Consider the following 24,494-nt stretch of genomic DNA (forward strand, 5'->3'; position numbering starts at 1 on the left):
TTTTTCTCTGGGTGCCTAAATATTCACAATTTTGTTCTCAAAACCATGATTTATATTGAGTCTCTGGTTGTGTTTAGACGATGCCGGATAACTTTTGTTTTGGATTTAAAGTTATACGGAAAGGCTTTCAATTTACACGAGTACTGGACTATCCATGCTAAACTTGGTTTAGTTAGCCAAAACTTTTAACCCTTCTTGTAAGTCGTTTCAAAGTTATTTTTAATCGTATAAATCAGTTACCTCGATAAGCTTTGCTACTGATGCATGTTACAGATAAGAACATTATGCCACTAAACAAGTTTTGATATCGCATCGTAGGTTTTTCGAGGCTGTGGTAGCCTGTGATTTCCCAACAAGCCATGGAAATCAACTTGTAGGACTGTACTGTCTAAGAGTAGTTCTGGTTGCCACAGCTTATGAGAAATCTCTTTCGAATTTTGTCTCTTTTTACAAAATGATTAAAGTTCAAGATTGGCGACTTTTGATTGGCTAAAAACCCGTTAACAATGGACGAGAACAAAATTCCTCCCTTATTTGAGCAGCTACATTATATCTTATCCTAAATTCATGGGCGGCGCCAAAGGGGGGCTGGGGGCCTAAGCCCCCTCCCACTCATTTGGAAAAGCGTTTTTAAGAAAATGAAAAGAAGATAAGAAATAGAATAGAAGAAAAAATAGTGCGATTAACCCTTTTATTGCTTAATTTTCAAGGAATAAGCCGAGATCTATGAGGCCTTATAAAGCATTGAATTCCATTTTAAGACTGGAATTAATCAATCGTAATAAAGGCATGCCTTAAAAATTTGCCAAATTTCTTAACCGATTTCAAGAAAATGAGTACAAGAAATATTCTGAAATATATTTTAAGCTGATCTGAAGGGCGTGGTCGCAAAGATTTTCTGCTCTCTACGCTCGCAAGGAACCCTCTTCTTTCAGAGTTATACCAAGGGCCTACGACAACATCTCGCCGTCCTTTCCAATTTTCCGGTAGCATAATGATTGCCCTTTAAAATCATATGCATCAAATATTTTGAAGCATTTTAGTGGGTTTTACAAAATTTGCTTCCTTAGTGAAATGAAGCTATCAACTCGAGCCCCCCTCCCCACTTTGAATTTCTTGGCGCCGCCCCTGAAATTGCAGTAGTGACATTGTCGCAGTTTCCTCTTATAGCTGAAACACCATATTTTCAACCGAGACCAGTTTTATTTATTCAGATACGAAAATTAGAGATAACTACAGAAATGTAAATTTTAAAGCAGCATAACAACAGATGTAAATTTGCTTTATCAAAATTGGCTTTTCGTTGTGCGTTAAAAATATTTTACAAACTTACACAAATAAATGGTTAAAACCCAAGTATTAAGTTAATACATAAGTGAAAACAAATATGATATAAAAAACCAAATAAAATTTGATGAATTGAATTGATGTCCATTTAAAGCAAAGTTTTATTATTAATTAAAACTTCTTCTACCATGGTTGTAAACAGTAGTTTTGTATTTGTGGTAATTTTGATAGTTTGGTAGTTTGTTGAAGTCAGTTGGGCCTTTGTATAGAACATTCGTTGTCCGCGATTTGACAGTGCTATCTGCATAGTCAATAAAAGTCGGTTTCTTGTATTATACGAATGAATTTCATCATTTCTTTCAAAGAAAATAAAGAATAGAATGTCAATGGAACTTTTTTCGGGTATATAAATATATGAAGTTCAAACAAAAGCGAAGCTTTGGTCCTCCTCCAGGGCCTCCTCTGTATTTGCATTTGGTGCTGATCCAAAGTCCTCGTTCTGGTTCTTGTCTCTCTTTCAAATTTACTAAAGAAGGTCAGATTGTCAGATAGGTCAGATTGTCTTGTGTGAAATGAAACTTCGACATGTTCTGTTAGCTTTTAAGCAGCTTAATCGTCAAATTCACGGACGTACTCAATTCCTTATTCAACCTTGCAAGGCCGAGGTAACCAGAGGTATGTTTAGTTAAATCTTGTAAGTTTAGACGTTAAAAAAGTTGTTTTTTAAACCACCCCTTGAAAGTCTCATAAACTTTTTTGTGGAATTTTTATTAGGTATTGCCTTTTTCCGAAAACCTATGGAAATCAGTATAAATGTAAGGGCTGAAGTAAGAAATATATTTAACAAAAATTTAGCCAGCCGTGTAAATACAGGGGTGTTGGTCTGTTGTTTGGGAGGGGGGGGGAGTGGTGATGTCACATCAGAAATTCTAAGCCCCAATTTTCAAATAGCCAACGCCAAAATTCTCTCGTTTCAGGAAGGAATTGACAGAACTGCATAATGTTAAGGCTCTGTAAGAAATGGCTAGTACAATGTTCGTACAAAATAATAAATGGCTTATTGTCATTCGGAAATTTTGCTCCCTTCACCCTCCCAAAAATACCCATCAATTTACATCCCTAATCAAGTATAAAATTATGCCACAACCAAACAGTCCTGTTCAAACTAAAAACTAAAATGTCCTTTTTACAATACATAATTTTAGTATATGATAAATAGCATATCATTAGCAGAGCGCATTGCCCTCCCATGCCCTCCATTCATTAGCTCTTTAAGGCTGTTTGTTGGAAAATCTAAATGATTTTCGGAAAATTTTAGAATTTTCCACAAATCACATCCCAATGACTGGCTGTTTGCTTTGAATTGATTAGTTTTATGTAGCATTGGCTGAAAATAGCCAAGAAAGTTAATCCTTGCAGAAAAATTTAGTGGTCCTTTGTCAGGAAACACTTTAGGATTGCTTTTGCGATAAGCTCTGAGATTTTTCCAGTTGATCACGGAACCTTTACAGTGGGAGGCAAATAAGCAAGTGGCAAAATGATAATTAAGATATCTATTCAGAATTTTGCTTTATGCTGAAGATGTCTCTGCCACCGAAACTCCCATGACACCAGAAAGTGCTACAGAGATTTTAAATATAGGCCCATGTCAACCTCGAAAACTGGAGACTGATCCGATTACAAATGACAAGCAAAGAGTTGATTTTTTCAATTCTAGATGGAATCTGCACAGAATTGGATTGACATTTAATGGGAATTTGTTAAAATTTTAATATCTGCCCCAAAAGAATCCTTTTTAAGGTGCAAGGTCTCATATAGAAGCGAATTCTTAATATTACTAGAGGGATTTCAATGTTGCAGACACTATCAACGAACTTCAAGATTTCCAGCCTTTCTATAAAACATTCATTGTCACAAACACAGAAGAAGATGATCTGAGGGACCTCCTGAAATCTATTATGATCAATCGGCTTTGCTCTTCTTTTCCAAACCTCTCTATGATGCTTCAAATTCATGTTTGTCTACCAGTGTTTACCATGCTTATTTAGAGGGCTTGTTTTGCAAGGAGTTTGTTAAAACTACTTTCGATCACCCATTGAAAATGATCATTTGTCAAATCTGATGACCCTGAGTCTCTGCAGAAACACTGAAGTTGATTGTGACGAGGTACTGGACTAGTTTGCAACCATGAAAAAGAGAAGAAAATTATTGGTTGGAAAGACCTTACTTTTTGGCATTATTGTGTCATGTAGCCTGGTTTTCCTTTGCTATCATGTCGTTTTGATAACATTGTTTAACTTTGTAACCTTTTGAATTTACTGAAAAATGCTTCCACTTCAGCAAGAAGGGACCTTCCCATGAGGAAATCTATCTGCATCTAAAATATAGCAAATTCGGTTGCACAGTGGGCCACCAGACCTATACATAGCAAATGGGAACTGACAAATAGATACACATGTGTATTCTACCATTGAAGTAGATATGTTGTGAAAAAACATTATAATGTCCACAGCCCTATATGTCAGCCCTGATCATTAGGAATGCGAATAATAAAATAAATAGTGCATTTTATGATTTTTGTTGCAACAGTTAATTTACCAAGCATAAAAACTTTACAAAAACACCTAATTTATATCTTTCCCCAATAAGCCCCATCAAATAATGTGCTGAATTAACAAGCACCCAGAGAGTATTATCATACTATAAATTTTCCAATAAGCCGCATATTGGAAGATTTATAGTATGATAATACTCTCTGGGATTTGCTATACAAGAAGAACCTTTATTGTTTCACCCAAACTAAGGTTGGAGCATTCATTCCACTCGAAAGAAATGAAAGGGCCCTTTTTAGTGTTGCATGGAGTGCTAGGCTTCTGAATTATTAAGGCTTTGAGTGCCAATGTCTTTTTTTACCTAGAACTCGAAGCAGGTTGAGACAGAGCACAGATTCAACCTAGCATGCCTGGCATACTTTATGGTTCTAGATAAACTTCAATGGGGTGGGTCAAAGTGATCTTTTGGGCACAACAAGGATCTTCTGCAAAATAAGTAAATATTTTAGCATTCCCAGTTTAAATTCTGCAAAATAAGACCTTCATTAACCTTTTTAATGTTTTCCCTCCCTGTCATCTCAACATAGAGATATTTAATTTTGTTTAATCATTCACAATTTTTAACAGGCTGTCACACCAAGTCAACCAGAGTATTTGCAAGCAACATGAGAGTGAAAGTATTATCAGCACTTGATGACAATTACATGTATTTGCTGATTGATGAAGAATCAAATACCGCTGCAATTGTTGACCCAGTTAACCCAGAAAAGGTTTCTAGAAGTTTTTTTTGTTTTGTTTAAGATATGCAGTAAAGTATTGTTCAGAAATGAATGGTTTTTATCTTTTATCCAAAATAACTTATTAATTAGAGAAAATTTACAAAGAAATTTTAGAGAACAAAGAAATATGGAGAACATCAGAATATTTTTTTGAGATTGTTGGTACTCACTAGCTTGTGTCATAGTTTGTTTTTTAAGCTGTACTTGACTCGGATTTGAGTCTCATTGAATAAGCTGTAAGTGTTACTACAATTTCAACTTTGGGGCCCTGAAGGTTTCCTTCATAGATTTAAGCCTTATTTGCATCTTACATAAATTTACTTTTTCAAATCACTTTGAGGGGGTACTGGTAAGCTATTTTTTTAATTGTTAGTGCTTTTGAACTATTTTCTAATCTGTAATTATCATTGGTGAATGCAAGCTGCTAACTGGCTCACTTCATTCTGATTTTTTGTGTTGGGTGTGAAGCTGGCAAAAATTTTCACTTTGCTTGTGCACCAGAATATCTAAAAATTTATTTTCAGACAATATATAGTCCTTAGTCATATTGCTTGTTTCCTATAATTGTAGCAAAGTAATCCCTTTGTTGTTGTACTACTAGAAGTTTCTAACTAGTCTTGTAAAGTATGGTTGAACTGTTACCCCTGAAAAAGTCACATGTCTTGCTTTGGCCAATTTTAATTTTGTTTCACACGTGTTAAACTAATGATATCCGATTACAAATCACCCTCCTAGACATACCTTGTCAATTGTTAATTAAAATGGTCATAGTTTGATGTATAAAGTAGTAAAAGTCCGGCCATTTTCTTTTTTAGGTAATTTCTGCAGTAAAAGATGAAAAAGTTAACCTTACAACGGCTCTCACTACACATCATCACTGGTATTTATAGAACATTCTTTTTTGGTTCAGTGTCTGATTACTAATTTTATTTTTCCCATAAGTTATTTATCATTTCTATTCCATGCAATTTCCTACCCAGCAGAATTTATTTCTTTTCCTTCTCATATTATTATAAAAGATACCAATAAGGGTGAGAACAAGGACTCTTATAAAAAGGGCACTTTGGCCCCACTTGACCCTTGTATGAAATGGCAAGATGGGCGATAGCCCCCCTACACCCCCTTCTCTGGGGCCCCTAAACATAACATATAAGAGTAAAAAAGAACATTGCTAATCGACGACAAGGAATGCAGCTCATATTACAAATTGAGAGGGCTAAAACTTTGGGGGGGGGGGCAAAAATGCCAAAACCAAAAGCAGGTTGATTTTGTATGCTTTTTAATTACATTTTGGAAATTATTAGGGGGGATAAAGCCCAAAAAGCCCCCTGCTTCTGTGGTTCCTGGTTTGCGGGGAATAATAAAATATATCTTGAGACTGATTAAAAGAATGAAAATATGAAAAAGAAGATAATTCTTCCACCCTCCCCTACATGTGGGGCCTCATTATTTCCTTCTTTCTGTTTTTTGTTATGTTCTTTGAAAATTCAGATATTCCTGCTGTTTGGCTTTTTTCCTCCTGACATACACATCCTAATAGCTCTGCAACTTTCATTTAACATTTATTTAAAATGGAAAGTCTTAACTACTGATCAAGTGATGATATCTAGAAGGTATAGTCTTTAACTCAAATCTTTCTTTGTTACTTATTGTTTAAGATTTTTTAACAGGGATCATGCCGGTGGAAACGAAGAGTTATGTTCAAAGGTAACAGGGCTTAAAGTTTATGGAGGAGATCAAAGAATTGGTGCCCTTACAAATCAAGTGAAACATGGCGATAATATACAGGTACCATTTATTAGAAAATTTAAACTGCAAAAGTTTCAATTGGCACAGAAAATCAGAGACATGGCACATGGTATCAGAAGTGTAGTAGGCAAAACCTCTTATACGAAGCACTTAACACAGATTGCAATAAAAGCATGATAATCTGCACCCACGCAGTTTGATATGCTGAGTAAGATGGGATTGTGACCCAGTCTGAGAAATGCCTTCAATAGCTATATTTAGAATGATTAATTGTTCCCACCCCTAAAATGATAAACTCTACAACTTTGTTGAAAATAAGACCAATTACATGAAATTTGCAACAAATACTAATCATAACACGGTAAAATCGTCAAAATGCTCCCAGATTCATTTTTACAGAATGTAATCGTTTCCAGATCTCTAAATGCTAATCTTTAAAACTTGGCTAAAAATGAAGTCAATGACCAGCAACTTGATTTAGATGCTAATTATAATACACTTAAAAGATTTGAATCGACACCCATTTTCAAAGTGCCCCCAAGTACTATTTTTGAAATGTTATTGTTCTCTGACCCCTCAAATGATTGTCTCTGTAGCTTTGTTGAAAATGAAATTAATGACATGAAATTTTCCATTAATACTAATCATTTTCACAATAAAATGTGTTCTATTCAGCACGTTAAAACGACAGAACTGCATAAAGACAGACAGCCCATCCACCCCCACAGTTGTGGAGGATTTGTAGCCAGTCTTCATAATTTGTCATTTTAGGTTGGAAACCTGAAGATAAATTGTCTGTTCACGCCATGTCACACTTCTGGCCATATCTGTTATTTTGTAGAAGGAGATGGGAAGGTGGCACCCAGTGTATTCACAGGTGATAATATTGAGGCCTAAAACCATGATTTTCAGAAGTCAGTATAATTAAACACTGCTGACAAGAACTTTTGGTTGTGTTTTTCTAAGGATAATAAAACATTAATCTAATATGTAATAATCCAGGAACTATGAATCCATACACCATAAGATGTTTTTATTATTTTTTTATAAACCGATGCTGAGAAGAATGTAATCCGCAGAGTTCCTGGTTCATATTTAGGTTTTATAAATATTTATTAAACAGCACTTTGGTAAATAGATCAGGATTTAATCAAGCTTTTTTGTTTGTTGTCAAGATATCGAAGTTTTATGAGACAGACATTGATTGAAATGAATGGAAGAAGTTTGTCATTATTCACATATACTCATGTGATTTGATGACAGCCGCCCAGCAGGGTTTATGTGACTATGTCAGTTCGGGGGCGTCGATTCAGAATTTCAATATAACTTACCCATACGAAGAAGCACTTACGTGATATGAGGTTATTTGCCCCTTAAAATGAGTTCAACACTTACTATATAAAAAACATGCACAGAGACGTACAATCGATTTTAACGACATAAACCACAGATTAAGATGACTTAATGAACATATCTGAAGGATATTTACCATGCCTTACTCTGTCTGTCCCTATCGATTGTTATGTTGCCCAAAAAGGGGTTTCAAGATGGCGAAAGGCGTTTAGCTTTTGCAAATGTTCTTGCCTTAGGTGACACCCTCTTTGTCTCTGGTTGTGGTAGATTCTTTGAAGGTACAGCTGAGCAGATGCACCATGCACTGAATGAGGTCTTAGCGACCCTTCCACCGGCAACGGTAAGATCTACTTTGCAATTTCAAAACGCTTTCTCAATCTTTTCAATTTTCAACACACACTTGATTTTTGAAAATCTTAGAAACTATGCGGTAATGAAAAGCTCTTGAATTGTAAAAGTTAATTACAAAAATTCAGGACATTAATCTTTCATGCTTTTTCTGTTAAAACCGACAGTCCACAGATGAAAAGTCTTATTGACAAATATAAGCAATATTTCTTTTTGAGTGCCACAATCAAACTTGAAAATAATTTGAAAAGCGGCCTTACCTTTCTGAGCAGCCCGAGTATAGGGATTCATATATTTAGGTGTGTACACGACCATTGCATGCCTCGATTGTTTCTGTTAGGCTTTGGTTCCTCGATTGATTCGTTTTATTTGCAAACTGTTTACAAGAATTCAAGGAGCCCCTTGCCACCCTCACCCTTCCTTTTCATCCAAACCCTTTATTCAAAGTAAGGGTTGCCAGATCCGATAGTGACATAACAATATTCAAATCCTACCTCGTCACATCATTCCGTTTTATCATATTGTCTATCAAAACAGACTTTATTTGTTCCTTTGTTTCATATTTCTCATGTGTATGTTCATTTTGCCTCACAGACAGTGTACTGTGGCCACGAGTATACAGTGAGCAATCTGAAGTATGCCCTTCATGTTGAACCCGGAAACCAAGATATTATCGATAAGCTGGCATGGGCAAAGGTATCAATTGTTTATTTAAAAACATTGTTTATGGATAAACTAATATTTTATATCATCAACAGTGTCTTGGCTAAGGATGTCTTGAATAGTGGGAAATGAAGAAATTTTGCGAGAAAATTAAGTGATTCGCTCAGGTTTGCTTCAACCCTGTATCGAATTATCTTCAAAAGCTTCCGTTAACGTGTTTTATCAGTATTCTGCGAGTTGATCGTGCTCCTTTTAGCAAAAGACAAAATATTAAGTGTGTTATAAATTCCCTTGTTTACTTAAAAATAACATCATTGCAATCTGCCCTACCATTTTCCAGCACACTATCTATGAAGCACATTTAACTGTGATTGGAGTACACTGTACAGAGCCCGATCATCTTTTCATCTAGACGTTTTTGGAATACAAACGAGACAAACTAAAAAGCCGCCATTGTATAGACAGAATGAGTTCGTTTTCTTTCTTAGACTTCAGTGATTATTTTTCTAAAGGCACGTAGTCCTGATTATAAAACTCTTCCGGTCATGTGTTCGCATTTTTCTGACAGTCTTTTTCCGATCCACAACTGGGTGTATATGCTCCATCTTGTTCATTTTGACACTTATTCTGACACTTTATACTCTGAGGAGTGTCAGATGAAACAACTTTTTTTATGCTTTAAAATATTTGCTTTTATCAAAGCCTTTTCCCAATTTCTTGCCGCTAAAAAATTGTTCACGCTTAGCAGTGCTGGCTATACTTAACTCTCTGTATCATTTGTGCTTTTTCAGAAAAGGGTTTCTTTATCCAGCGTTTTGCCCGTAATCAATGCAGTGTAGGACTCGAAGTTTCAGTCCATATGTTTTCTCCCTGTTCCACCTCCAAATCTCGATTGCCTTAATGTCTTACAGTGTATGTCACCAGTCTATTATCAACTGCTTTTTCTTGCATTGATTATTAGAGAGCTGCTATTAATCCTATTTAAAGGTTTTTTATAGAAGTCTCTCTAAGGTACAAGTGCTAAGTTTTTTATTCCCTAATCAATTTTATTGAAGAACCGACGTGAAAGTAACCTTTCAACCATTCCATCAACCATTGAAGCGGAACTGAAGTGTAACCCTTTCATGAGAGTCAAGTAAGTCGGGGATCTGCCTAAATTTTTCGATTCACGACTTTCTAGCAAAATTTTATTAAACCATAGCTTTAACTTTTTCTGATTTTTGTTTTTTTCATTTTCAAGTTCTGTACAGCCTAAAAAGCTGAAAAATAATAAACTGTACTGAAATAATGGACTGACTGAAATTTGTCGTACAAGTGGAATTTTTGCTCTAAAGATTAGGTCTTCGATAAACTGTTAAAATTATAGCTTCCTTTTTCTGCATTATATTATTGTTGCACAAAATGATACTACATCGTACCGTAATATTGTTTTGTTTATATTTTACAGTGAGGCAGTGGTGCAATGTCATACTAAAACAACAGATCCTGTTGCCACCATGGGGGCGCTGCGCAAAGAGAAAGATGCATTTCGCCCTAAGATGTAGTCTGTGCTGAAGCTGTCCTATGCGCTTGATTCAACATTCGGGCAGAAGAAGAATGCCTTAATGAATACACACGAAGTCCGTTTGCATGCTGATTAAAGTTGGGGAAATGAACAAGCGAAAGTCTTCTTATTTGTGAGCAGCCCCCGTCAAAGAGTCAAGAGCATTCGTGATACAGTTCCATGCGCATACTCCTTGACTCAAAGACAGGGGGTTTGCTTCACTCATTCGAAACTTTGTATTGTCTACTAACAAAGAAGTAGTTGCTGTTTCTCATCTATAGCAAGAATAAGAATCGACTATTTTTGTTCAAACTTAATGTATTTGCATTGATAAGGTGTAAGTAAGCAGCGATTGGATGATACAAGTCATACATAGGCTGTAACTCGGTGATATCTTTCCACGCCTTACCTACCCCTTCGACTGCATATTGTTCCATCTTGGTTTTTCAAAGGACAGCTCATTTCACAGAGTTCTTATTTTTCAATATTTCGCAGCCTATATCTGTTACACCTTAACCCTAGCCCTTATATCTTATTGTATTTATGAATGAAGAGCTTAAGTATTGTTAACATTCAGTCATTTCTCCAGACATACGGTAAAGTAGAAATGAAATAGTGACATTTACATTTTATCAAACTACTTACCTCTGAGATTTCTTTTATCATTAAAAATTCTTACTCGAAAAAAATCCAAATTCCCATCGTGCATCGTGAAAAAGATCGTCTCCCAAGTTCAAAAGTAGAACAATCCACGAAAATAACTTTTCATTGTTATTAAACCCTAGCTTAAGATGATGTAAGTAAAACACACGCTTTCTAATTGTAAAATATATACATTACAAAATTTACACATCACAATCATTATTTTCGAAATTTTTCGCTGCCACGATCAAACGAAATTATTCGCTGCCAAAAACTTGAAAAATTGACATTCGAGACGAAAAAGAATGACATTTAACCAAGGAAAATTGCTCTTACTTATTTCACTTCTCAGCTCCTCAAAATCTAATTTCTCAGCTCAGCCATTCTCTCCCCACCTTCAATGGAGCTCCATGTTCTGTTATCACACACTATCGAACAGAATTCGATGTGGTTAAAACCGAAGTTCAGCTACAATTAAGAATATTTTCACCAGGGTTGCAGAGGTGGGGGTGTGGTGGTGGTACAACCCCACTTTTAGAAGAAGCTGTCAGTAATTTTGGGTTTGGCGGTAAAAGTTTGGATGTGATCTTGACTTCGGTCATCATGTGCTAAAAATCGTCTAGGACATCATTTCATAAAACTATTTGGATAGCGCGTTGAGTATGACTCTACTAAAAGGCATTTTGCTCTTCAAAGACTTCTCGTTTCTGCATCTCTAACCACAGATAGAGGAAGGAAAAGAAAACTGTAGCTTTTGTAGGTGTTCATTTGAAAAGAAAATCTTCGTAGTATATCTTTGATGATGTGTTTTGGTTTTTTGTTGTTGCTGCTCAACCTTTTCCCCTTCTACTTTCACCAGGCTCTAATCCAGTCCAGATTGTCCAAAGGATAGCTTTAAACTTTGGAGAATCTCTCCTATCTTTGTGTCAAACTTAAACCAAATAAAACTATGCTGCATAATTATAAAAAGATTACAATTGTGATTTTGCCTAGGACCCTCCTTTGTTAAAAACGATCTTCTGAATATTTCAAACCTCCATTCTCCTCTGGTTCATAAGTTTGCCGAAGCCTCAAAAAATTGACTAATGTCGTAGTGCAGGGCGTCGTGGGTAGAGACTCTTGGGGGGCACAGCTTGCAAATTTTGCGACAACGGGTTTGATTTAAAATTATGACAAGCGCATGCGCAGGTTTTTGAATGCAGAAGACATGGGAAACAATATATATCTTTTGCAGCATCAATTTTACCACTCGACAATTGGATAATCCTAATAATCAATAATCAGTATCTGTGATTACTAGTGAGACTCGCAGTATGGCTGATAATTAATGTCTTAAGAATCTAAAGAAACGAACTGGACGATTTTCAGTGCATTAGAAGTCTCCTTAGCAATGGTGTTTCAGCAAATTTGCCGATTACTTCATCACAACTGAGTGTCAAATAAGTCAAGCTCAACATTTTAATCAACCTCTCTTGGTCCATTGTTGATCGCAGCCTCTTTTTGCACATTTGAGCACACTTGAGCTTTAAAAAGGTGCACTTGCATTTAGTAAAATCAATTGGCAAGCTTGCTATTTCCTGTACAACTGTACAGATTTTGATAGGCAGAATGAAAAATAAAAACTTACGAGTTTAACAGTCTTAAGAAAACTTTTTTTGTTTATATCTTCCTTCTTATACTAACTAGTTCCTTTGAACTTTCTTGCTTTTCTATGAGCTAAAAGTATTATTTTTCTGAACAGATACGAAATTTCCGACAAATTTCCGAATGGTCGATGATAGGGGGCAGGCGCACCCCTGCCCCCTCCCCATGCCACGACGCCCCTGGTCGCCTGATATTCTTTTATCATTTTATCAAATCTGCGTCAATGAAATAAAAAACCGGCAAACTATGTTGTCCTATACCCGTTCCTTTTTAGAACAGTGGCTGTAAAATTTTTGTTTTTATGCATACTTTGTCGTGACTTGTAGAAAATTCTAGGTGATGATGACAGACTGACAGACATGACAAAGGATTCCATACGAGGCGATAACCTAAACGAGATCGCTGCATCATGCTTGGATCTGCGCTTCTCTAAGGCCTTTCTCTATAAATTTTGATCGAAAACGGTGAGTGAGCAATACAAGTTTTAAGAATCCACACGAATCACGGCATTTGTGAATTTCTATCTAATTCATTGGGTTAGAATAAGCAGTACTAAAGTAAAATTGTCTGCATTTTGTTCTATTTGTTACCTGTCTACTAGATTTTGATAAATTCAGTTTAATTTCTTAGCCTATTGGATCTTCCAAGGCCTAATTTTTCAAACTTGTCCTATCGATTTTAGATCAAAATGGGTCGCAGACCAGCAAGATGGTAAGTTACTTTTCTATTTGAACTTCTCATATTTTCTCGTTAAATTTCTTCTGTGTTGCTGTACAGAAAATTCGCCATTTAAAACTAGTTTTTCTACCATATCATTTCTCTGGTATTATTTAGGAACTTGACAAGGGGGCCTAAGATTTGCTTATAGATAATTTTATTATCAGACTAATTTCAAAGCACAGTAACTGTCAAGTTCTTTTGCAACTAAAGCCTACTAAACTGAGAAATTAGTCCAATAAACCACCTCGATCGAATCTTTATCGAGGATGAGTCCCAGGAAGAAAAACTAAAGAAGGGAAAAAGATTTCCTTGGTTGGTATTCTACAGTTGTTTTATCGGACACAGTTTTTCTAATAATATATGTTTTTCCAGTTTTTCGGATCTTTTTCACAGTAGCATTCTGAATAATTTAATTCTTTTTATAGCTATCGTTATTGTAAAAACAAGCCATACCCCAAGTCAAGGTTCTGTCGTGGTGTTCCAGGTAATTGATTATTTTGTATTAGTGTGTTTTTTAGGGTTCTAAAACACTATAAATCTTTTAGAGTTTCCAAGTGTTGGTCCTAGAAAGATTTTTTTGCAATGAAATAAATATATATAAAGTGTGTTAATTTTTTAAGAGCCTCACCAGAGCCTAAAGCCAAGAGCCTAAAGTGTGCTAAAAATTGCTTTCATTTATATTCTTTTTGAAAATAAATAGTTTTTTCTGTGTCAAGCATTAAAAGCCTGCCCTATTGCAAGCAAAATTAAACAAAAGCAATTCATTTTGATGACATTGTGTGATGATACATTGTTAGGTTACTTAGGATGATTGAGGTTAGTCAAATGAAAGTAGTTTGGTTTGCTGTTTTCCTGCTTTTCTGTGATATTGTTATTTGAATATTATTTAATTTGCTTTTTGTCTTTCATTAAACGCTCAATACAGCACAACAAAATAAGTAACCTTCTAGATTGTGTGTTTTGAATTAAACAATGCATTTTTGTAGCTAAAATTTTCTTTTTTCATGACAGACTCAAAAATTAGAATCTTTGATCTTGGAAGAAAGAGGGCACCAGTTGATGACTTTCCACTTTGTGTGCATATGGTCTCTGATGAGTGGGAACAGTTGTCAAGTGAAGCTTTAGAAGCTGGTCGCATCTGCGCAAACAAATACCTCATTAAGATGGCAGGAAAAGATTCTTTCCATATTCGGATGCGACTTCATCCCTTTCATGTTGTCCGAATCAACAAAATGTTGTCATGTGCAGGAGCTGATAGGTTTGTTTTGAAGTATATACATTGTACATATCGTTTTGTGATTTTACAGAGTTGAAAAGGGGCAGAAGGGTATCAGTCTTGGTTGCAGGGATTGGGGAGTCAAGGCGACTGAATTTCTCCCTTTGCTCAAACCAGTTTAGTGAATTTAACACATAAAGAAGCTTTTTAAGGGTCAGTTCCAAGCAAAAATGCAAGGTTCATGCCCATCCCAAGTGAAGGCCACAAAAGCAAAGACCATTAATCCTTGTCAAAGTTAGAAAGATTCCAAAAACAAGTTAGAAAGGCACAGCAGTTAGGAAATGGTAGGCAAAGGCCCTGCTCACACGATACCAGATTCTTTTTGCATCGGATTGCTTTCCATATCAGATAGGCCTTCTGTTCACACAATGACGCTTGAATCCGATACGTTCAGTATCCTTTTTGTGGAGTGAAACCATTCCGCTGTGAATATGGAATGGAATCGTATCGGCTCTCTTTTGAGCTCGTGTGAACGTATGAATCCGATATGGTTTTGCTCCGAAACCTCTGTTTCGAAAAGACAGCTTCGTTTTCGGGGTTTGTAAAAACAGTTTGGCACACTTTTCAAGACGCAGAATTACAGTGGATTGCAGTTAAACAACAAATATGCTCCTTGCGATGATGATGAGCTTCACAGGAATGCAAAGGAAAATTAGATTGTTTGAAAATTGATTTCAAAATACTTCTTCTTCAAAACAAAACAGCTTATCAGTTCTGTCAGGTCAAAGATTACATTTAATCAGAAAAAGAGGAAAACCACAAACAACATTCCAGGTTGTTATGCAGCTGCTTCAAGACAGTGGATTTTTCGGGGTAGTGTTGTGGCGTAGTTTATTCGTGTGGACAAGAGTTAATCCAATACAAAATGAATCTGGTACTGTGTGAACAGAGCTTCATATTCGTATAGGATCTAGAATCCGGTATTGTGTGGACAGGGTCTAAAAAAGGGTCAGAGCTAACAAACTTCCAATACAAAATTACACCATGAAAAGGCTCTGTTGGCAAGGATAGTTCATACTTACTTAGTATATAGACAAGAGAATGTATTTACCTTTTTGCAAAACTGAAAGAATATTTTGCTGTTTTGAAGAAAAATTTGGTGAAACTTTGAAGCTTTTCTCTGGTGAAAAAAAATTTCTGAGAAGTTTGTTTAGCAGAAATTGAATGTGTGAGTAGAATTACTTAAGTAAGCCCAAGCTGCCTATTATAATTAAAAAGCAGATAATATTTTCACAAAAGAAACTCTGGTTTATATGATGCAACTATGATATATATATATATATATAAGTTTGACTAAATGCTGTGAAGAGCCATAAAATATTAATTTTGCCTTTCCCTTTATGCGCATGCCCATACGTTGCACTTTCTCATTGGTTCAGACAAATGGATAGAATTATGGCAATAAACAATAGAAGTTTAGACTCATCTCCCCAACAGCTTAGAAGTTGTTTGTCTGATTTCATCATTCACTACCTACAGTCTGATTTCTCAGCTGAAAGATCGTCCCAGTAATATGTTTATAATCAAAGCAAATGTGCATGTATTCAATTCAAGTTTTATGAAATAAATTTTAATCGACCCTTTGATATATATTTCCAGAATTTGTTTTGAAGCACTGATTTGAAGTTCCCCAGAACTTCTTGCTAAGAAAAGTAAAAATGTCCTCAAAATTTATTTTTATTTGAAAACTATATATTGAAATAGGGCATTATATATTTACTGCTGGGGCTTAAGTTACCTATTCCATGGAGTTTTCTTTTGGAAATTTGTCTGCTCTGGCCATTTTTGTTTTTATAATATTTATACACATAGAAAGTTTAGGTATATATATATATATATATATATATATTTTAATTTCTTCAATCTATGATATATCACGCTCTACGTGCTAACGTATTGAGCACTGTGCTACGGAAGTATCAAAAGACAAATTTCTATATATATATATATACTCAATCTGCAGACAGTACTGTTTCGCCCTTTGTGGGCTCGTCAGTGCAGCACAGAGCTTGTCTGAGACACAACCCGAGCTATGCTGTCAGAGCAACAAGGCAGTTTAACGGATTGATTGTGGGACCCTGCCAGAGTACTCAAACAGCGCATGCGCAGTGAGCTTCGCATAATGCTAGAAGCAGGTCCCCACAGAGTCCCAGACATAGAGTGCTCGACCAAACTAGTGTAAGGGAGCGTAATACTCAATATATATATATATATTTATATAAACATGTACTGTTTTTCAAACTGATGTGTTTCTTTTTTAATTAGATTAGAGATTGTGGCCAGCATAGACTCAAGATAAGTGGGGCCGCTGTTGCATAATAGAATTTTTCAAAAAGGCTAATCTATATATATATCATGTTTCATAATTGATCTTTTAGCTGCCATTTATCAAATTGTTTCCATGCTCACATTTGTATATGTTTTTGAATATAGCCTCACTGTATCTATATTTCAATGTTAGGCTCCAGACTGGTATGAGAGGTGCTTTTGGAAAGCCACAAGGCACAGTTGCACGAGTTCACATTGGGCAACCCATCATGTCTGTGCGATGCAAGGACAACCATAAGCCAATTGCAATTGAGGCTTTAAGAAGAGCCAAATTCAAGTTTCCAGGAAGACAAAAAGTAAGAAAATTGACAAAAGTTAACCTGTGACTTTCTGCATTGAACCAAGCAGTTATGGTTTACAATGTGTGATATCATATGATACCATTTGATACCAGTTAAAGCTGAGTAGACCCTGCATTTCCCTGGTTTACTCAGCTCTAACTAACTAACAGTATTGTTTGGGTTTTTAATGAAACTTGGAGCAATCAGGTTTTGAGCTTTGCATTGCCACATCCATCTTATAGAAAAATTGCACATTCTTACTGAAAAGGCACATGAAAACATGTAGCTTTTGATTTCGAAATTATATTGGGCTGATACTACAGATATTTTCTAGCAAGGATTGTTTTATTATATGAATTGAATATCAGACAGGTTAAGGATGGGTTACCAGGCTGGATGAGTTTGTGTTCTGTTAACACAGGACATCAGTTAACTTGTGTCAGATTTTTGTCTCATGGCCTATCTTTTCAACTTTTGCGAACTTGAAACCCTTGCATTCACCTATCCATTCATTTTCTAAGAACCTGTTATGTAGCATGGAATTATTCAAGTAAACCCATTAACTATACTGTAATGGGGTCAGTTCTATTTAAGGTTTGAAAGGGGACCAAATACAAATATGTTTCCACTTATTCAACTGAATGTCATATATACAGAAAGTTGAAGAACCTTGTTTAATTCTTTTAGATTTTCATCTCAAAGAAATGGGGCTTTACAAAATGGGAACGTGATGAGTACCTCAGTAGAAGAAATGATGGCACTTTGATGCCAGATGGTGTGCATGCAAAGTATCTTCCACCCCGTGGCCCACTCAGTGCATGGAAGCGCAGGGTTCAAATCAGTGCCTAGTTGTAAATCAATGTGAAAAAACATTTGAATGAATTCAATCAAAAGTATCTGAAAAGTAGTATTTTCTAGCTTCCTTTTCTGCTGTTGCTAGATAAGTATCCTTTGTATGGATCAATCCATATATAGCATCACATCTAAGTGCAATACTGTCCAGATTTTCTTGAAATTTGACTCTTTTTTTTATTTCAGTTAAATTTTTCAGTCAATTTTTTATTTCTGTGCTAGGGGTGTACCGGATCAGGATTTTCAGAATCCGGCCGGAACCGGATTTACCAGATTTCTTCGTGGAATATCCGGCCGGATTCTACCGGATAATCTGACCATTTATAGAATTTTAAGTAATAAAAAGTTTTGAGCCACTTTGCGAAAAAATGTATAGCGAGAAGATCAAAGAGACCTATTCAGGGTTGCCAGATTGAATTTACAAACGAAGGCTAGACTGGTGAGCAATTTAAGCCAAAATGCTCATAAAAAGGCCAAATCAAAAAAACTCTCAAGAATCCATCGAGCAGGCACTGGTTATATTTCTACCCTTGTGCCTGTTAGATAATTTCTTAACTTTGATAAGAATCTTACTTTTTTCCAAAACCCTTTGCTAATATCAAGATAATATTTAGGTTAGGTGATAAAATTTGAAATTTGGTTAACACTTTGTAGTTAACTACTAACTGTTCTATGAATGTAGTAATTACTTATTAATTTTGGACGTCTGCTGAAAAGGCCAACAAGGTCAAATTTTTCCAGGCAATCTAAATCTAAAAACCAAAAATGAAAAATTTGGCCTAAAAAGCCGATCTGGCAACCCTGGATCAAATTTGTGAATTATATCATCCAGTCTTCCTGTTTCGTGATGACGAGCACTTTCATTTCAAATCTGTTTTCAAGGCGCTTGTTTTATCATCGATATTGTTTAGTTCTGGAAAATCCATTTTTGATCACTGTATGAAGGGAGTCTGACTTGGTTTTCCAAATTTTCTTAGTTTTGATTAAAGTTTTGGAAAATCCGGCAACTGGTCGGATTTCGGAAACAAATCCGGCCGGAACCGGATTTTCAAAAAATCAGCGATCCGGCGCCGGATTATCCGGTAAATCCCTATTCTGTGCCAGATTCTGTCTTAGTTTGGCTTCCTTTTCTAAAACAGGGGCTTTGGCCTTTTTACCTTTTTTGGTAGATTCTTTGCCATCCTTCATGTAACAAACAATGATTTATTGTTTGTTTAATTTATCAATAAGAGCAACATTTGATATTATTTTTCTCTGAGAACCCCCCTCCCTGTATCTAGCCCCAAAGCAGCCTACAGGGCAACCCATACTTTCAAGATGTTTATGTCATGTCATATACCCCTGCCAAAACCTTTTTAAAAAATATGTAAGACTTTAGATGTAAGACAAAACATATTGCAGACTTACTCTCTAGCAAAAAGAATTATCAGTAAAGATTAGTCCATGTCATCTAAATTTAGTCTCATGAAAATCGATATGTGATTTTACAATCAACCATTTTCAAGTGAGACAGCTAATGATAAAGAGGCCATTATTTTCAGAAAACTGCATGGCCAAAGGCGGCTGAAAGTACACACTTTGATCCAAACATAAATTTAATCTTTGCCAAACTTTAAGCTATGGCAAATGAAAGATTTGAAGTTTGCTACCAGATAAGTGTTATCTTGGCTGTAGTTCAGAAGCTACCGTAATTTGATGGGAACTAAATTATGGTAATTTGTTAGGGAAAGTGCCTTTGATTACGTGGCCATATTTAGCAAATTTTAAGCATATTTGACTGATTTCGAAAATATAGATGTGTTTTTATCCCCTGGTTGTGCAATCAGAAAGTCCTAAAGAGAGACTTGTGTGAGGTCATAGCTTGGAAACCCTAAACGTTCCTTGACAACACCTTATAAAGCACTTCCTGTTTATAAAGCAATAAAACCCCTTTAATTTTCTTCATTTTTAGCCCCTCCCCCCTTGGAAAGATATAAATCAAAATTTATTTCAAAAGAGGCCATTGGAGGCATGTCTGCTTTTTTTAGCCAATCAAAATATGAGATTCGTTCTAGAATTTTCTGGGAAGTGGGAATTCCCCTCTCGAAAGCCTTTGGCGATTGATGATCCTCCATTCTCCAGAAAGCAGATGGTCAGAGAACAGTTTTGCAGATCGATCTAGAATTTAAAGTAGGACGTCAGTGAAGTAACAAACTAAGGATTGATGGACCGGTGTGTTAAGGATAAAGATGGAAGACTTGGATTTCGGGCTTTTGGTGACGTAGTAGTGATGTGTGCCGAAGATACTTGCGGGCCTAAAGGGAAGGCCGAATTTTGGTGCGAGGAATGCTGCCGCACTTCAACTACCGTCGCAACAAAGATCCGTACTCCAGCGTGGAGAAATCTCTGTAAGTCGTGTTCTGTTTTATTCTAATAGATGTTTCAACTTCATGTTCGCTAATAAGGGCTTTTATCCGAGATGAAGGTGTTGGAAGACATATTGCAATAATTTTTTTTTCCAGACCAACTTGAACAATGTAGTGTCTTATTAGATTTGTTAGAATATGTACTTACAACTCTTTAACCTATGATAATTAATCAACGACTTCTGTAATTTATAACAATTTCAACCTTTCTCTTCGATGTTACTGATCTCTTTTGAGAGATTACGTCATGATGACGTCAACCATAGTCATGCAAACATAATGTAGGCTTCGGGCCAAATAATTTTAATTTATATGAATGAATTCTAGGTAACTAATCTGTTTCTCCCGTTTTCTTAGTTTTCCTTCTCAATTTATTTTTGCTTTAGGACATTTTCGTTGTTAAGTTTTCCCCTCTATGATATATAAAGTTCCTAAAATCTGTATAACTATTGAACAATTTTCAATTGAATAACAATTGAAACGAATTGGCATTCAACTGGCAGTTTGACGAGCATGCTGTCTGAAATTGTTAACAATGAATCTTTCTGTTTTTAAGATTCTAATTTGTCCTAAATTTAAAATTCATTGTAGCTACAATAAAAGGAGTAAATATGATTTAGTAATAAAGACCCTGCCATGTTTAGTATAATAAACATAGTTTGGTTGCTGAAAAATTGCAGATAGTGGGCTTGCTATTTTCATTTTCATTGGCCTACTCATTACTTGCCAGTCTCTTTTTCAGATTCTGTTATGAAATTCTTGTTAAGATAATTTTTATATATTGCTTAGAACCTCCTTTCATATATCTCAAAAGATGTGAATTGTAGGAGACCATTGAAGGAGGCTATTTGCTAGTGAAGGAGACCAGAATTTTGTAATAGTCTTATAATACTTTTTTCACTAGCAACATCAACAGCAAGGAGTGTCATGAATCCTTCTAGCGACCCTGGCATTTCTCCTGGATACATCACAGTTGCATGTGTCGTAGGATTTCTGGTTTTGGCTACCATTATTGCAATAACAGGTAAATTCATTTGGAATTTAGCATTCACCTAAAACTATGTTAAAAGTTGTTCCTATATGGGGGTACCAGGTATTTTGGCGTGATTGCATGATCAGCCTATTTTCGATGCATGAATTCATGAAACAAATTTTTGTTATGCGTGAATGCGTGAATAGACATTGGCACGTGACCTTTGAATCAGTATTACAAATGCATGATTGCGTGAAAATGAATTTTGAAACAAATTTTGATAAATGTCTTGGTAAATGTCAGTTTCCACTACCAGACCAGGTAAATGTCTCTATTATTCAGAGGTTCCAATGCCGATGGCTCTGCCAACAAGAAGTTACTACTATTAGATAGTTATTAAAAAATTCAGAGAGCTTCTAGCGGGCGTGATCTTGAAATTTAATTTCCAGTACCATGAAATCGTGAATGCAGTTATTTCATGCACGATTGCGTGATTCAGCCTGTATACCTGGTACCCCTCTAAAGAGTATGACACCACAATGTCAAGGCTATGAGTGATGTTTCAATTGTGCCAGACTACCAAAAAATTATCATCTTTCTTTTGGGGGTATGGAAAGGATAATTTGCTTAAGAAAAGTGTATGTATATATGCTTATGATAATTGGGAAAAGAATTTTTTTTTTAATATACCTTTCTTACCAAAGTGTAATGCAATATGGACATTCTTGTTTACTTGGTATAAATCACCTTTCCTAAAAAAGGAATCTTTCAATTTTTATTCATTTTTATAGCACCCTTGAATAACTTATGGTCTCCAAGGGTCCATGCCACGGTTTGTAGACTGGGGGGGGGGTGGCAACAAATGGAACAATTTTCCTTGTTCCCCGTAACAAAATTTTGCCAATATGCTGACATAGTTCCTCAACATTAAAAGAAGGTCCACCAAAGGGCTTAGTTCCTTGCAATTTAAAGAGAAATTTAACAGGCCATTACAAAAGGGCGTCCAAAAGATTTCTTTGCTGTAAATCCTTGAATTGTTTAAAGTATTGAGTTGCTACCACCCAAAAGAGTTCCTTCATTTTTACATTCACATGCCAGTAGGATTCTTTCTGCGTAGGAACCTAAAGACTTGTGGGTAGAGAAAAACATGTCCCTTTAAACAGAAGAAAAGTCTCCTTGGTCTTGTGGATCTAAAATGCCAATCATAACTTGTGATTCTGCCATTGGGAAGCATTACTTGACAACTAAGATTTTGCCAGAATTTTTAATGACAGCATGTTTCTTAATTGGCAGACTCACTAAAAATCCTTTTTGTTTTGTAAAGTTTTTTGAGATAATATCTCCATCTAGTTGAATAGTTTATTACAGGCCACAGAATAAGAAGCCACAGATTGGTATTTCATCCTACCTATTGTTATCAAGATCTATTTACATGAAAATAAAAGTAATTACTAACATGCTGATAAGATAAATCTATGTGAAAATTTGGGCTATTTTCAAACCTTAACTTTCAATAATGTGGGGAAATGTCTGCCCCCTGCCCCCTCCTTTTGCATGGACCCTCTCTTTCAAGTTGCTCATAAATGTTTCAACAAGCTGAAGATTAAACATGCTTGTTTGAGACATACTCTATATAAATATCGACTAATTTGTTATACTAAAACATGGCTTAGTCTATTTTTATGACACTTGATTTGTTTTGTTTAAATGAAACTTTTGATTTTATTTGTTTTGGTTGTCATGTGGAATATATAGAAATAACATGTTTTTGTATCCCAGTTTATTGGAAAAAGCAGAAGAATAAAAAAAAGCGAGAAAGGAGTAAACAGAACACTTTGCCTACTCAAGTTGATAAGAAAATGGATGGAGAATATGTTATCCAACTAAATGGTCAGGTTGTGACATACCAACAAAAACGCGATGTTACAACAGAGCCCATTCAGGCCACACCAGATGATAATTTGGGACCAGAATCTGGTCTCCTCACAGGGCAATAAATCAGGGGAATCTGAATTCTGACAGAACACAATTTCTAGTGAATGTAGATAGTTAGTAAATAGTGTGTATATATGCAAAAATGACATTTGATGAGTTTATGTAAATATTGGTCAAATCAAATTTTAATTGCCAACTTTACATTTTCTTTATCTGATGACTGCCTCAACAACATTGTTCACATTTGATTCTCTCAAAAAAAAGTTGATCAAGGCTGACATCTTGATTGGCATGTGTCCTATTAATGCATCTTTTTGTAATTAATAAATGGTCATTAATTTGTGTTGATATTTTAAAACCCCAATAGCAATGCTTCTTTCCCTGAGGTCATTTATCTTGTCCCCAATAGAATAACTCTAAAACAGTTTTTTTTTCGACACGATGGCCCCGTTTAACATATTCAAAACTGATGTGCTATGCAGACATGTCAACTCTCCCAGTTTTGCCAGGAGACTCTAGGTTTTCCTTGCTTTCTCCCAGTCTCCCGGTTTTTTTAGAATTTTCTCCCTGTTTTTCTTGTCTTTTAGCAGAGGCTATCTTATAACAAAAATGATTGAAATGGCTTTCTTCGTGACAATGTTTTTTGTTAGTGTTTACAAATCGACGAAAACGTTGAAAACCATCGATAATTGTTGTCATTAACTGTTTGTCCAACAGGACTTTTTTGCAGGTATGTTGTTTATAAATTCAAGAAATTCCAGGGATCCCCCTGTTTTTGGCCAAATCTCCCTTTTTTTCTCAACAAAAGATCTGAAATCTCCAGGTTTTGAAAATTTTAGGTTGACAGGTCTCGATGTCAGCTTGAAGTTGACGAGGAGTAAATGAGCGATATTGCAATAAAAGAGGTGAACACAGTCGACTCAGATGGTAGTTAGTCACTCTGCTTTAAGTCATAGTATTGTTTACAGTCACATAAAATTTAGACCCTAATACGCAAAATCGTTCAATTAAGCTTTAAAGTCAGTCCGTTTACTAATGCTGCCAATGAATCTGAAAATTGGCAATGGCTTTTCCCTACCAGAGAACCGATCCATCAGTCCTATCTCTGGTCGGTACTGTCTGGAAGGGAAGCATAACTTGCTTAAAAATGCTAAGCCTGTCATA

General features: G+C 35.6%; 3 protein-coding genes across 4 annotated transcripts; all 3 read left to right on the forward strand.

Annotated features, from left to right (window-relative positions):
* Positions 1–1,802: 1,802 nt before the first annotated feature.
* On the forward strand, positions 1,803–10,657 carry LOC135692273 (hydroxyacylglutathione hydrolase, mitochondrial). 2 transcript variants are annotated; one of them, XM_065210370.2, is made up of 9 exons: positions 1,803–1,962; positions 4,467–4,609; positions 5,434–5,498; positions 6,289–6,406; positions 7,139–7,244; positions 7,957–8,060; positions 8,663–8,764; positions 9,787–9,866; positions 10,179–10,657. In XM_065210370.2, exons 1-9 carry the CDS (start codon positions 1,860–1,862, stop codon positions 10,273–10,275), a joined length of 918 nt encoding a protein of 305 aa, XP_065066442.2. In that variant the 5' UTR covers positions 1,803–1,859; the 3' UTR covers positions 10,276–10,657. The 2 variants fall into 2 exon arrangements, with proteins under 2 accessions (XP_065066442.2, XP_065066443.2); XM_065210371.2 differs by lacking the exon at positions 10,179–10,657 and having other exon boundaries at positions 9,776–9,866.
* A 2,335-nt stretch (positions 10,658–12,992) lies between these two features.
* On the forward strand, positions 12,993–18,061 carry LOC135692277 (large ribosomal subunit protein uL16). The gene is made up of 6 exons (XM_065210376.2): positions 12,993–13,024; positions 13,243–13,271; positions 13,706–13,764; positions 14,292–14,538; positions 17,018–17,180; positions 17,853–18,061. Exons 2-6 carry the CDS (start codon positions 13,249–13,251, stop codon positions 18,012–18,014), a joined length of 654 nt encoding a protein of 217 aa, XP_065066448.1. The 5' UTR covers positions 12,993–13,024; positions 13,243–13,248; the 3' UTR covers positions 18,015–18,061.
* A 650-nt stretch (positions 18,062–18,711) lies between these two features.
* LOC135692278 (uncharacterized) lies at positions 18,712–23,531 on the forward strand. Its single transcript, XM_065210377.2, has 3 exons — positions 18,712–20,404; positions 21,327–21,446; positions 23,175–23,531. Exons 1-3 carry the CDS (start codon positions 20,221–20,223, stop codon positions 23,390–23,392), a joined length of 522 nt encoding a protein of 173 aa, XP_065066449.2. The 5' UTR covers positions 18,712–20,220; the 3' UTR covers positions 23,393–23,531.
* The last annotated feature ends 963 nt before the right edge of the window (positions 23,532–24,494 follow it).

Source organism: Rhopilema esculentum, chromosome 13, assembly GCF_057945365.1.
Source record: "Rhopilema esculentum isolate cy_ngs chromosome 13, ASM5794536v1, whole genome shotgun sequence".
Classification (NCBI taxonomy): domain Eukaryota; kingdom Metazoa; phylum Cnidaria; class Scyphozoa; order Rhizostomeae; family Rhizostomatidae; genus Rhopilema; species Rhopilema esculentum.

Excerpts from the sequence above, each read along its gene's own strand:
- LOC135692273 (XM_065210370.2), top strand. The coding sequence starts at position 1,860 with ATGAAACTTCGACATGTTCTGTTAGCTTTTAAGCAGCTTAATCGTCAA. Across the intron at positions 8,765-9,786 it reads ATAAGCTGGCATGGGCAAAG|AACCGACGTGAAAGTAACCT; the intron begins GTATCAATTGTT and ends ATTTTATTGAAG. Across the intron at positions 9,867-10,178 it reads AACCCTTTCATGAGAGTCAA|TGAGGCAGTGGTGCAATGTC; the intron begins GTAAGTCGGGGA and ends TATATTTTACAG.
- LOC135692278 (XM_065210377.2), top strand. The coding sequence starts at position 20,221 with ATGGACCGGTGTGTTAAGGATAAAGATGGAAGACTTGGATTTCGGGCT. Across the intron at positions 20,405-21,326 it reads TCCAGCGTGGAGAAATCTCT|CAACATCAACAGCAAGGAGT; the intron begins GTAAGTCGTGTT and ends TTTTTTCACTAG. Across the intron at positions 21,447-23,174 it reads TACCATTATTGCAATAACAG|TTTATTGGAAAAAGCAGAAG; the intron begins GTAAATTCATTT and ends TTTGTATCCCAG.
- LOC135692277 (XM_065210376.2), top strand. The coding sequence starts at position 13,249 with ATGGGTCGCAGACCAGCAAGATG. Across the intron at positions 13,272-13,705 it reads GGTCGCAGACCAGCAAGATG|CTATCGTTATTGTAAAAACA; the intron begins GTAAGTTACTTT and ends TTCTTTTTATAG. Across the intron at positions 14,539-17,017 it reads TCATGTGCAGGAGCTGATAG|GCTCCAGACTGGTATGAGAG; the intron begins GTTTGTTTTGAA and ends TTTCAATGTTAG.